The sequence below is a fragment of the Mustela nigripes genome, chromosome 5, assembly GCF_022355385.1.
Source record: "Mustela nigripes isolate SB6536 chromosome 5, MUSNIG.SB6536, whole genome shotgun sequence".
Taxonomy (NCBI): Eukaryota; Metazoa; Chordata; class Mammalia; order Carnivora; family Mustelidae; genus Mustela; species Mustela nigripes.
The window spans coordinates 96,780,392-96,795,318 of NC_081561.1; the positions used below are offsets into that span (position 1 = coordinate 96,780,392).

The 14,927-nt window shown below is 37.9% G+C and overlaps 1 protein-coding gene across 2 annotated transcripts in view; it reads right to left on the reverse strand.

Moving 5' to 3' along the window:
* LATS1 (large tumor suppressor kinase 1) overlaps positions 1-14,927 on the reverse strand; it is a 53,819-nt gene that overhangs the window by 15,751 nt on the left and 23,141 nt on the right. Inside the window, exons 2-4 of one of the 2 annotated variants that reach the window (XM_059400929.1) lie at positions 14,178-14,665; positions 8,758-8,905; positions 525-2,035 (exon numbers count right to left, since the gene is read on the reverse strand). In XM_059400929.1, coding sequence (XP_059256912.1) covers positions 525-2,035; positions 8,758-8,905; positions 14,178-14,519 — 2,001 coding nt within the window. In that variant the 5' untranslated portion in view covers positions 14,520-14,665. The remainder of the gene's footprint in view (positions 1-524; positions 2,036-8,757; positions 8,906-14,177; positions 14,666-14,927) is intronic. The other variant, XM_059400930.1, reaches the window with a different exon arrangement.

Sequence of the window (14,927 nt, forward strand, 5' to 3'; positions counted from 1 at the left end):
TTTAAAAATTTCAGCATATTTTCCAGAACATTATAAAAATGAAATTAGAAGAGGAAACAACTGAAGGGACAGGTCTTTGACACTTTCTAATGGGACCAACCAGATGAATAATCCCAATGAATAAGGCCCAAAAACTACTATAAGTAAAAACAAATGTTTCATAAGTATAGCTAGCAGGAGATGGGACCCAGATATTTCTAGCCTATTTTAAAATGTTGAAAGACAATGTGTAAAACCTAGAAAATAACCCTTGCTCCTATTTCCACATAAAGGGATTATGTACATCTAAATAGCACACTATAAATTATATTTTTCTTAATTTATTACAACTTTATTCCAGGAAATTGAGTAAATCTTGAAATACTAAAATAAAATGGTCTAATCAAAAGTACTTTAAATTACTGACTTGTAAGCAATGATAATATATTAGCTATAGAAGGAAAGAAAAATATTGGACCGATATTTTAAAATAAACAAGCGAATACATGATCAAGCATAGAAATGGGCATTTTAAAAGGTTTTACCCGCATCATTTCATTCTCTAATTGTTTTTTACGATGTAGACGTTGCTGATGAGATTTGAGTACATTTTCTACATGTTGCTCCATAAAAAATTTAAATGCCTGAGGAGAGTAACTCTGAATACGAGATTCCCTTCGCTCTTCATCTTTCTTGTTTTTCCTAACGGTGATAGGTGAAGTCGTAATCTGCTTTTTTTCCTTATCCCCACTATCAACATTTTCATAGCTTTTTTCACTCTCATCTTCCTTGGGCACACTCGCCTGATCCTCTTTGCTAGATTTACCGACTGATTCGTATGAAGGAACAGATGGGTTCTGGTGCAGCAGATGTTTTGGATAAGGTGGAGGTGGACCTTGATAGTTTGGAGCTTCAGCAACTGGAGGCATAACAGTCATATTTGAAGTGGTACTCTCAGAAAAAGGACTGGGTTGAACTGTTTGAACTGGCTGTGGTATCCAAGAAGGGTGTGTAGGTGCTAACGCAGTCTGCAGCTCTGGTTTTAATACGCGTATACTTTTCACAGGCTGTTGAATAGGAGCAGGTGTAATAGCAGTGACTGTTGTAGCTGAAGGCTGAGAATTAGCAGCATGACTTGCTCTACTTCCTAATGGATTATTAAAGGAATTTGACCTCACTGGTATGTTAGGTTGCCAAGTGGGGATTTCATGCCCACTGCTTGGGGACGACTGGGCTGGAGCAGAAGACGACTGAGGCCAAGTTGTTTGCAGTCCAGGTGCATTCATGTTATAAAGTTCCATGTTATGACTATTTCTGTTTGGCACCATCATAGATTGGGGAAGATTTCCATTTGTATATGATGAAGGAGCAGTAGATGCCCCTGTTTGTAAAGCAGAAGAGCTTTGTCCATTAGCTGGGGTCAGAGGATACGGAGGCGGTGGCTGCCGATTCACAGTGCCAGGAGGGACATTTTGGTGTATCATAAAATCAGTCTGACCACTACCATTCTGAATTCCAGGTCTTCCTGGTGGGAAGTTAAATTTGTTGGAACTCTGCATGATGATTGGTTGTCTGCCAACAGGGACAGAACTAATGCCTCTCTGTCCCTGATTAGGAGGATTCATTGGGGTTGTGTTCAGAGGTGGGGGAGGATAGCCTTCCTGCCAGGCTCCAGGTGGAACAGGAGAGATTCTGGAGATTACATATTCCATGTTCCCAGAATAGCGCTTTGTTTGAGAGTTTGGTTCCCATGATGGGGGAGGTGGAGTTGTACCTCTTGGAGGAGGAGTCTGGCCCCTAGGAGGTGGTGGAGGAGTGACACTCCTTACTTGAGGAGGTGGTGGGGGATTCACTCTCTGTCCATTGCTAGGGTGAGCTTGAGCAAAAGCTGTTATACCAGAGCCTGACAAAGGTCTTCCTACATCTGTCTGCGAGTTGGGACTTTCAGAACGATAGGCCACGCTTTCTCCGAGTGGTGGGCCATGTCTCTGAGGAACTAAGGATTCTTTGGAACCTTTCCAGCTCTGTTTGCGGTTAACTGATTGCTGTACACTCCCTATGGTCATAAAACAGAGAGAAAAAAAAATGTTTTAACCTCTTATTTTTGAAAAAATTTAGCTTGGAATTCTGACATAGCTATATGGTAATTCTCTTTTGAGAATTATAAAAGTCAAATTTCAGTTAAGCAGTTTTATGTTACCTTTCAAATTTTTACTTAACTAGATAATACATTCTCATAGCTCAGAATCCAAGAAGTACAAAAGTATATCCATCTCTGTCCCTTGGCCAACCAACTTTCTTCCCTGAAGGCAACCAATGCCATTATAAAATATTTGGGGGATATGCAAGTAAATAAACTACTTCCTATGTATACTGCTGTGACTGGCTCTTATTAAAATATTGAAGATTCTGTCAGTCTGTAAAGTGTTTTCTTACTTTTAAAAAGTTTACCACAGGTTTTCACTGGATGGAGGTACCCCAATTTTTTTTTTAAAGATTTTATTTATTTATCAGACACAGATCACAAATAGGCAGAGAGGCAGGCAGAGGCGGGTGGGGGAAGCAGGCTCCCTGCCAAGCAGAGAGTCCAATGCGGGGCTCAATCCCAGGACCCCGGGATCATGACCTGAGCCGAAGGCAGAGGCCTCAACCAACTGAGCCACCCAGGCGCCCCGAGGTAACCAAATTTAATTTTTTTTTTTTTTTTAGGTTTCACACCCAGCATGGAGCTCAACGTGGAACCTTAACTGACTGAGCCACTCAGAGCTACTCTGAAGCCTGGATGTACCCAAATTTAATCAGTTTCCCTACTGAAGAATAGTAAGGATGTTTGTAGTCTTTCGCTGTACAAAAAAAAAAAAAAAAAAGAAAGAAAGAAAGAAAGGCAGTGACAAATTCTGTACATATACCATTTTTAAAAATATTTTTTTGAACAGAGATTTTATTTGAGAGAGAGCAAGCATGAGCAGGGGGAAGGATCAGAGGGAGAGGGAGAAGCAGACTCCCTACTGAGGGGGGAGCCAAATATGGGGCTCAATCCCAGGACCCTGAGATCATGACCTGAGCTGAAGGCAGATGCTTAACTGACTAAGCCATCCAGGAGCCCCGAGATATCATTTCATATATAAGTAGATAAATTATCAGAAGTGGCATTAATGAGCCAAAGGGTGTGTCCATTTGTAATTTTAATAGATACAACTACTTTTAAATATATTTCAAGGATACCAGGAGATAATTAGCTGAAAGAAAGTCTAGATTTTATAGTTTCTCTTTACTGGAATTTCCAAATAAATGAAACAGGCAAGAAAATAAATGGTAATTCCTTCCCCAAACTGAAGTATTTAAAATAGTCTGACTACTTGGAAAAAGATCTTTAACACATTCAAATACACATAAAACACATTTGTATAACATGCAATACATATAAATAATACATTCCAAATAGTGAATATATAATAAAGATTTATAGATCTAAATACATAAAACATAAAACACTTAGCAACATTCAAAACAAAACACATATGAGGAAAAACTGGTAAATGTTCAGAATGTACAGTTTAACACTCTGTTTCAACCAGGCCGGGCTGCATGCTGGGCCTATGACTAAGAAAAAGCCATCACTCCAGGCAACCTAGGCAAGTCCTCTGGCCACCAAGCTCTCTTTCACCTTCTTCAGATGGTCAGCTGAGGCTAAATACATATATTCACTCATTCAGCTTTTACCAGTTAAAGTCTCCGTCAGCCTAGAGCTTACTGCCTTCTCGGTTCTGTACCTCTGATAGAGCTCTCCATGTTCTCCCTCTTCCTAAACCCTCCCACTATTGCCCCCTCTCCAAAATAATTAATTAATTAAAAAATAAACTGGGATAAATGTGGGATTCTATCTCTTATTATTCCTCCATACTCTTTTTTGGAAGCTCATTCTATCCAAGAGGCCACATTTATTCCTCTCACTTAATGAACTCTTATTTGCTCATCCTCATTCACCCATAGTTTTGACATTCAGTCTACCCTAAGCCTTGCCAACTTCTGTAACTTCAACGTCCACATGGACAAACCACCCATTACCCTCATCTCTCAGTTTCTTGACCTCCTTCCTTCAACCTCCAATCACTCCTAAAATCATATTTCTAATTTTGATATTACCCACATATGTTTTTTCAAAATAATTTCTTTAAGGCTTCTGCACTTAGACCACAACTCTCCTTCTCCCTTTCACGTTTAACTACCACTACAAGTATTTTTCAACTTCACCAAGACCTTCATATCCCTACTTCATTAGTCCTCCACTTTCTTTCTTTCTTTCTTTCTTTTTTTTTAAATAAAGATTTTACTTGTTTATTTGACAGACAGAGATCACAAATAGGCAGAAAGGCAGGTGGGGGTGGGAGGGGGAGCGAAGCAGGCTCTCTGCCAAGCAGAGAGCCTGATGTAGGGCTTGATCCCAGAACCTTGGAATCATGACCTGAGCTGAAGGCAGAGACTTTAACCCACTGAGCCACCCAGGTGCCCCAAGTCCTCCACTTTCTTTATGCAACACTTCAGCTAATTTAAATCCATGGTCCACTACTTCTTCTTCCCTTCTGTATTCCTTTTCTCCTCCCCTCATTTCTATTCATTCCTTAATTTTTTATTGAGTATCTAGGCAATCCAAGTACAGATGAACAAATATCCATGGCCCGATGGGACCTCCATTCTTGGGGAGAAGACTGCCAATAAACAAGTAAATAAAGAAACAAGGTGGGGTGCCTGGGTGGCTCAGTGGGTTAAGACTGCCTTAAGCTCAGGTCATGATCTCAGGGTCCTGGGATCCAGCCCTGCACGGGGCTCTCTGCTCAGCAGGGAGCCTGCTCCCCCCCCCACCTGCCGTCTCTCTCTGCCTACTTGCCTACTTGTGATCTCTGTCAAATAAATAAATAAAATCTTAAAAAAAAAAAAAGGAAACAAGGTAACAGCTGGGTATGATAAATTCCTATGAAGGAACCACAAATGGTATTAAAATGGTAGAAAGTAACAGGAAGATAGAAGGCACGAGATTCAGTGTCAGAAAAGGCTCCACCAAGGAGATGACGTATGATCTAAGACCAGCCAAAGGTCCCGAGATGGAAACTTGCTATTTTCCAAGAACAAAAAGAAATGCAGTATGGCTGGAGAACAGTAAATAAGGGGAAGTGGGATACTGGAGGAAGTCTGACAGCAGCAAAGTCATCAAGAGGAGCCTGGAAGGAATGAAAAGCCACAAACAGCACAGCAGGTATATGCCCTGATCAAGGATTTAAATCACCCTTTCAGCAGTATTCTGTCCCCCACCTTACCTAATTTATTTTGTACTTGTTTAGTAGAACTCTAGTCACAGATGATTCTAGCTTTTTTTTTCATGCCTGCTGGAAAAGGTGATGCAGAGTGCAGATTGATTCCACCATAAATTCAATGATCAGCATCATCAAATGGCTTTAGCACTGCCAGGAAATCCTAATGGTTCTTTTCGTCTCTACTACAACTCTCTCTAGTCCTGGATCTCCTCAAATTGCCTGTCCCATTCCTCACACACCACTCTCAGCGGGTGACGTGATTTTCCACTTTGGAGAAAACTGAAAGCATCAGAAAGAACTCCCTTATCTTGTTTGTTCCTGTTAGAGCAAAATAGTTGATTCCTTTTCCTCTATAAGTCTAATAATCTCTCATCCTACCCTTTGGATCCTTTCTTATCATGGTTTCTCAGGAACCTTACTTGATCCTTTTCTCTTGAGTATTTAATTTCTTTCTTTTACCTGGAGCTCTGCTATTATCTTTTAAGCATGCTTAAGTCTTTACTATTAAAACAAACAAACCAGCCTCTCCCTCCATTTTCATATGGAGCACTACCTTAAAATGTTGTTACTAGTCCACTGTAAGTATGGAACTGGACAACAAAAACTTAGAAACTTACATAAATCTAACAGTGAAATTTTAGGTCTGTTAAATAAATAACAAAATATCTGTACTTATATATGTCATTTTAAATTTAAATTTTAATTTTAAATCTAAATTTAAATTAAATTTTGGAGTAATTCATCATTTTATAAGACTAAACCAAATATTTAGTCCCGATGTAGGACTCCCTAAATGACCTTATTTAAACCTTAACTGCCTTCTTAAAGACCCTGTCTACAAATACAGCCAAATTCTGAGGTTTTAGGAATTAGGACTTCCTGAATTTGGTGGGACACAATTCAGCCCATAACACACGTGGTAACTTGTTTCTGTTCAGTCATGGGAGCATAATTCAAATTAGAGTGGGCTGAGGAATAAATGGATGTGAAGTAAAGAATTCATGTATAAACAACACTTTGAGAAGTTTTTCTATGAGGATACACTGACAACATTAGCAAGAATATGCTTCTTATATGCTGAAGATCTTTTATTTTTTTAAAGTTCCAACTCATTACAGATTAGTAATTTTATAACATACACACCTTGGCTTTCAAGACACTGTTCTTTTATTTCCTTCTTCTTCAGCTAATTCTTCTATCTTTGCAGGCTTATCCTCTCCTGCCAGCTACTAAGTAATAGGCTTGGTTCTAAGCCATCTTGTCATTCTGGTCTATATTATCTCTTTCAATGACCTATTTCATACACAAGGGTAATTGTATATATATCCAGCTCCCTACCTGACATCTTCATTTGGATAACTCAATGAACCTAACTCAATCTGATGTCAAAAACCAGACTTATGATCTTTTCCCACCAAATCCCATTCCCTCTTAGCATTCATTTTTATAATATGGGGGATCACCACACTGCATCTATATTTCTGCACCAGAAGCCTAAGAGTCATTCCTCTCCATTATCACCCCTTGTATGTTATCACCACATCCTTGACTATACCCCTCTCATCTCTCTTAATTCACTCACTTTACTCCACTGCCCTCCTCCAGTCTCAATAACCTTCATTTCCTGGGAACTACTGTATCTCTTATCCAGTCTATCCCGATACCCAACGCCCAATCCGTTTTTTTTTTTTTTTAAGATTTTATTTATTTATTTGACAGACAGAGATCACAAGTAGGCAGAGAGGCAGGCAGAGAGGAGGAAGCAGGCTCCCTGCTGAGCAGAGAGCCCGAAGAGGGACTTGATCCCAGCCGAAGGCAGTGGCCCAACCCACTGAGCCACCCAGGCGTCGCCCCGCCACCCCCCAAACCATTCTTATCCACTGCAGCCATCTTTTTGAAACACAAATCTAATCATATCATTACCCTGTTTGAAGTTTCTATAACTTCCTGCTGCTCTTAGGATAAGATCAACAGACAGTCCTACACAGTCAGGCCCTATGTATTTCTCCAGTCCTGTTGCATACTCTTGTTTTCAGTGTCCCAGCCACTTTCAGTTCTTCTAGTATAGCAACAGAACTTGCCAAACAGGCCATGCATAGGGACACCCTTCCTCACTAAACCCTTCCCATTAACCTTAGTCTTTCTTCAGCTATCAGCTCTACTATCAGTTTCATAGGAAGGTCTGATCTCCTTGATTAGGTCAAAAAACCCTATATGATAGGAGTCCTAGTACTCTATAACTCACCCCACTTTATTCACATGTATGTAGCTGTAATCCTACAGGTATTCATTTGTGAGAGGGTTTGATCTCCCTTATGAGAATGTCAGCTCTACAAAATGGCAAAAATTTTATACCCAATGCTGAGCAAAGGGCCTAAAACAGTAGTGGACAATAAATTTTTGCTGAATGAAAAGAAGAATGAATACATAAGGCCTCTTTAATCAATAAAAAAGGATGAACACAAGATTAACAAAGAATAAAAAGTCAACTTAAAAATAACCAATAAATAATAAATAAAAATAATTGATAACCCAAATATTTACTACCAATGATCAAAGAAATATGTATAAAATGAGAGAGTATTTCCACAGCCATTAAATATACAAAAATCATAATACCTAGGATTTACAATTTGAAGGCATTCATTTATTCAACTGATTAGGAGAATATAAGTTGGAAATACCTTTTTAGAAAGCAATAGCTAAGAAAAACCTTAAATTTCTTCAAGACTTTGAAAACGAAAATTTCCTTTACAAAATCATCAGGAATGTATAAAGATTTAGGTACAAAAGGATTTACTATAGTGCTGTCTACAACAGCAAAAAAGGGAACAAGGCAAATACCAAAAAATGAGAGACTGGTCACATAAAGTATGTGATAAATCTAACTAAATGTAGTTACTAAAATTATTTTGTAGACCCTTTAATAATAAGGAAAGGTATGCACAATATATTAAGTGAATCAAGTAGGTTTTAGTATGACTCCATTTTTTGCTTAAATAGTAGGAATTAAAATATACACATGTAAACCCACTCAGGTTTTCCACTGGAAAAAAGACTGAGGAAAAAAACACACCAAAATCTTATAGGTATTAATAGTGGTGTCTTCATTTTCCTTACTTACTTTCTAAATATTCTGTGATGAACATCTTTCACTCTTAAAATAAAACAAGATTATAAAAACAAAAAAAATAGTTTGAATATGATATCTGTGGTAAAAAAGAAATATTTCAGCTTCAGTATAACCAATCAAGAAGTTTTCAACCTCAGTCGCTGCTTATCAGAATTACTTATGAAACTTTAAGGGCCTCATCCTCAAATTCATTTAGTATAACACTATCATGCTATTACCCTGATGAGACTATAACTTACTGTGATGCTTTTAGCATTTCTAAGACTAAAGAATTGACATACATAAATATTTTAAAACAATAACAAAGGAGAAAAAAAATGTTTGATTAATCACCTGGTTTCAAGCTGGCATTGATAGGTCTGGCAGCTGCTGCGGCCATCTGTTCCCGGCGAGGATCTTGGTAACTCATTTTACTAATGAATTCAATTGCTGCCTCTATACTTCTGTTATTAGTTTTCTGAAGAGCTTGTATAACCATATCCTGTTAAGAAGTTTTAAAAAAAGAAATAAAGTTTAAATCTTATAATTAATTAGGATAGAAAGAGCACTATTAGCTTCACTAGAGAACTTCATAAGGGCCCCAAACCACAACATTTAAGTTCCTGTTTGTAAAACTACTATAAACATCCATATAATCTCATGCCAAAAAAGAAAGCAAATCCTCAAATTCTTCAAAACATTCTTTAATACTTTCACCTTTATGTAACATATCACTTTTTTTTTTTTAAAGATTTTATTTATTTGACAGAGAGAGAAATCACAAGTAGGAGGCAGGTAGAGAGAGTGGGGGGTAAGCAGGATCCCTGCTGAGCAGAAAGCCAGATGCGGGATCGATACCAGGACTCTAGAGATCATGACCTGAGGCAAGGGCAGAGACTATCAGATTGTTAAAAAGGTATCAGTCAAAAATACTGGAAGCCACTCTTTTGTATCATTAAAACATTTTAAAAACACCTTTGTCACTGTGTTTACTTGTAAAAGAGCTATGTAATTCTGATTTCTAGCCTCTCAGAGCTTACATTTTCAGAGAAACTTATTTTCAAGGACATAAATCTAAGTCAAATGGTATAAGAATAACACCATATAATGATTATGTGATGAAGACTTGAGGATGTGATGTGGCATGATGGAAAAGCAGAGTCTGGCATCAAACAGAAGTGACTTTGAGTTCTATTACTATGCTTTTGTTTTTTTATGCTTAGAAGCAAAAATACACTCCAGTAACTGCAGATTTATTTATATGCCCCCCCCTTAAGAAATGTGTAAACTCTAGCAGAGTATTTAGTATTTTATTTATTTATTTTTATTAACATATAATGTATCATTTGCTTCAGGGGTACAGGTCTGTGAATCATCAGTCTTACAAAATTCACACCACTCACCATAGTACATACCCTCCCATTATCCATTATCCAACCACCCCACCCCTCCTACCTGCTCCTGTCTAGCAACCCTCAGTTTGTTTCTTGAGATTAAGAGTCTCTTATGGTTTGTCTCCCTCCCTGGTCCCATTTTGTTTCATTTTAGATTATTTAATATTTTAAAGCTCAATTTCTTCATCTGCAGTAGATTCACAGAATTGATATGAGGCCTCAATAAGAAAACATGTAAAACACATAAGCAGTGTCTGGAGATTAGAAGTGGGTTGTCCTCCTGCTCTACTCCTTGCCCTTTTAATGTAAACATAAATCATAAAAACATACAGAACACATATGGATAGGCTTTTTTCAAAAGAGAAGCACCTATTTACTTGCCTAGAGGAGCTGGTATTGAAAGGAAACAATATTTTAAAATGGAAATGGAATAGTACGACCAGTGGATGAACAGGCTACTGACAGATGATCTTCCTATTGAAATGACTAGGGTGAGACCAACCCAAAAAAAAAGGTTGTGGCAGGGGCACCTGGGTGGCTCAGTTGGTTGAGCTCTTGCCTCTGGCTCAGGTCAAGATCCCAGGGTCCTGGGATCCAGCCCTGTGTTGGCAGGTTCCTTCAGCGAGGAATCTTTCTTCCTCTACTTCTCCCTTTGTCCCTCCCCTCTGCTTGTGCTCTCTCTCGCTCTCTCAAATAAATAAATAAAATCTTAAAAAAAAAAAAAAAGTAAAGGTTGTGGCAGAGACATGTTGCCTATTCAAGATCCATTCTCCCTTTCCTAGAAAAAGTTACCATTTTGTTTACAGAATTCTTCCTCATAGCTACAGTGGCCACATGACAATTCTGACAAGGAAACAAAAGCAAGGGTTTCTGGGAAAATGCTGCTATCCCTGCTTTAGGTATGGGTACTTCATGTAACCTGTTTCCCAGATGATAGATCTGACATCTGTGCTACAGCATGATGCCACAAAGAAGAAACATTCAAGAAATTCATAAGAGTCTTAGGTTCTAACATCTTTAAGAGAGTGGACCAATGCTAGCTATATAAACTAAGTCACTACTTTCTTTAAAGCATCATTCTTTGGATTTTTGCTAACAGCAAACACACTCAATCCTTAACAGAGACAAAAGGACAGTGTGATCACATTTTATGCCAACCAGATTTCTGCAAGTTTGCAGTGAGATACAAAAGAATTAGTAAGTCTCACTTTATGTGCAAATTTAAAATAATTCTTATCACTCCAAATTAAAATTCAACAGGGAGTACTTACGTTTAAAACTGATTAAGCCAAAAGAACTGTATTTATGCTACTATCACACAGCAGTGTCATCTCACTTGGTAAGAAAACTGGCACCCACCATCCTTTTTCAATATAGTGGGAATCATATTTTTGTTAAATGCACTAGAATTGTATTTGGTGATTAATATGCTGATTTTTATTTCTGAATAATTATTGCTGTATGTTAGAATGTTTTTTGCATCTTTTAATATATCTATTAAAATTCTATAATTGGGGCGCCTGGGTGGTTCAGTGGGTTAAGCTGCTGCCTTCGGCTCGGGTCATGATCTCAGGGTCCTGGGATCGAGTCCCACATAGGGCTCTCTGCTCAGCGGGGAGCCTGCTTCTCTCTCTCTCTCTCTCTCTCTCTCTCTCTCGCTCTCTCTGCCTGCCTCTCCATCTACTTGTGATTTCTCTCTGTCAAATAAATAAATAAAATCTTAAAAAAAAAAAAAAAAATCTGTAATTGGTGGTGTTGGTCCCAGTGTAAAAAAGAGAACCCTTGGGACACCTGGGTGGCTCAGTGGGTTAAACCATCTGCCTTTGGCTCAGGTCATGATTCCAGGGTCCTGGGATTGAGCCCTGTATCGGGCTCTCTACTCAGTGGGGAGCCTGTCTCCCCCCGCCCCCCCCCGCTCCTCCGTCTCTGCCTGCTTGTGATCTCTGTCTACCAAAAAAAACAGCAACAAAAAAAACCCCAGACTCTTAAATCAGTAACTTTAGAATACAAGTCTGATAAGAAAACATTGTGTCCACATTACTATGGTTTTTTTCCCATGCTTAGCAGCAAAAATATACTCCAGTGACTGTAGATTTATGTGCCCCAAGAACACATCAATTCTATTTAATATTTATTCCTACAAAGAAACTAATCTTGAAATACTTGAGGTTTTAATTTTACACAGCACTCAAAACGTTCTCAAAAAACTGCAACTGCCTTGAACCTGAATAGCTAAAGGAATAGATAGGGTTTATGAAATGATAAAATAATTAAATGAAAACTGGATAAAACTTTTATTCTTTTAAATTTTTTTTAAAAAGACCTATTTATGTGAGAGCAAGCAAGCAAGCAAGCATGGCAGGAGAACTGGGGGAGAGGGAGAGAGAAACTCAAGCAGACTCAACAGAGTGCAGAACTTGAGGAGGTCTCGATCTCACTCCCCTGAAATCAAGACCTGAGTTGAAGCCAAGAATTGGACACTTAACCGAAATGCGCCACCCAGGCATTCCTGGATAAAAATTTTAAACTACCAAGTTAGGATTTTTAAAAAATCCTGCAATATAATGAAAAGCTACCAGAATGAGCCATTCAAGGAGGCAGCAGAAGTAAATTGTCATATTCTTTATGTCACTGTAGGGATAAATAATACCTTTACTTCATTCTTTGGGCAAATGAGAATTGATAAATGTCCAAATGCTTTTAGTAAAGCAACCTTGCTTAACCTTGTTATAAGGTGACAAATGTGAAATGTGTGATTGTTTAATAATGCTAACATATCTTTGTAATGCGAAGCAGTTACTGTTATTATTTCCAAAGATAAATAGGCCACTGACCTAAGTAAAGTTAGTCAGAGAAAGACTAATACTATATGATTTCACATATATGTGCTGAAGGCAGATGCTAACAGACTGAGCCACTCAGGTGCCATGATTCATTCCTTTCTTTATTCTTCGCCTTCTGGCTGAGAGATGAGGAAGAAAGTACTCAGCAGAAACTCCATGTGAAGCCATTTCCTTAATCCTTCAACTACTAACCAGGAAAACAACAAAGGCCCTCTCCTCCTCCTTTCTCTCCATCTATTTTCAGAAACAAATCCAATTATGTTTAGAACACTTAGCATAAAAATGATCAGAAATAATAGTAATCAAATGGATGAACAGGGTACACCAGAAAGACTCAACTTTTTTCTCTACAGTTTGGTTGAAATCTTCCTTTTCAAATCCTTTACTATAATGCATATTTAAGTTATCAATTTTAACTGCAGAAATCTCTGAAAATGTGGTCACCAAAATATTAACGATAATGAAAGAATTTTAAAGGTAAGTCTTTATGTAGTAGAGCTAAAGATAATTTTCATTGTTTTCTTTACTTTTTAACAGGAAATACATTTTTTAAAAAAGATTTTATTTATTTATATGAGAGAGAGAGAGAGAAAGAGAGCGCATAAGAGGGGAGAAGGTCAGAAGGAGAGGGAGACTCCCCACAGAGCTGGGAGACCAAGGAGACACTCCATCCTGTGACTCTGAGATCATGACCTGAGCCGAAGGCAGTGGCTCAACCAACTGAGCCACCCAGGTACCCCTGAAATGGGTATTTTTATAAGCACAAAAAAAGCTACTATAATTTCAAAGGAGAACTTAATTAACATGTGCTCATTCACATTTAGTTACATTTTCCATGGCAATTGGTAACCAAAATGATTTCTGCCACCTAAAATATTCAGAGAAAGTATGTTATCATGGAAAAAAAATTTTATAGTCCAAACATCAGATTATAGATCTAAACATATATGACTGTAAACATATATATGTGCTATGAAAAACTTTTAACGTGAATTCTAAGAGTAAATATTAAAGATTTGGCATAATTAACATGAAATGAAATTTCATCAAAATAAAACTTCAAAATTCTAGCAGATTGAGCAACATGTAAGTTTTTAGTTTTTGTGAATTTTAGAGTTGGGCCTGAGAATGATGTGAACATAGCTACTTAATGAAATCCTGATTCTACTTCTTTCTCTGTAGTATGAACTTAAACTTCATAAACTGTCATTTCCACACAGCCACTAGGCTCTCCAGAGCTCCTACTGCACTCAGAGACCTACTCTGTCCTCCCCTGCAGCTTTCCTCAACTGCATTTCCATCTGACTTTATGACTGGACCTTTTAAATCCCAGAAACCACAGAGAAAAACTAAAGAAATAACTAATTATTTTGTTTCACTAGTTAATGGAATTGTAGACATTCTTTGCTGATTAGAATATACAAATTTGTATACACAGTTAAATTCTCTCAAAGGAAACATTTCTGTAGATCACCAAAACAGTTTTACATAGTGTAAAGTAAGGAAAATCCTTTCTTTTGTCTTTCAAAATTCCTACCTCATCAAATCCAGCAGCTTGCAAGTCTTGCAGCATTTGTGGATTAACTTCTGAAGAACTCCGACTTGTTTCATTTGCAAATGGTTGTAGAGAGTTTCGAATTTCCAGCAGAGCTTTATGATGTGTCCCAAATTTGGGTGGATTCCTGACTTGTCGAGGATCTTCAGTTGATGTTTTATTCATGCTATGCTCAGCCTTAGCAGCATCCGATGGTTTGGATAAATTCCTAAGAGATTCCCGAATTTCTTGCAACATTTGCCGGCTACTGCCAGTGTAGTTACTGGCAGGAAAGGTCTTAGGCCTCATTTGTCTATATCCTTCTGGCTTTTCACTCCTCTTCATGAAAACATCTATATTTATAACCCACACAAAGGACTTCTCTAAGAACTACTTGACCGATCCAGAACTTTCTCTTGAGCAAGACTGAAAAAGATCCTTTGCAGAAGTCCCCAGGAATGCTGAAATTCTTTACAATCAAATTATTAACCCTGTAAAAGAAAAAAGCAAAGCTATAAAGTGATTAGCTGATAAAGCAGTACCATGTGTTTGGGGGAGAACATACACTGATTTATCAGTTAGAGACCTGGGTTATAGTTCTGGCTCCACTAAGGATTACCGTACAGAGAGGAAAATTAGTTAACCTCTCTGTGCCCATTTCTAATTTATAAAATTATATCAAGCACTGGTTATGATGATAAAATATAATTTTGGGAGCGCTTAGTAAACGGGGGTGCCTTGCTGGCTCAGAGC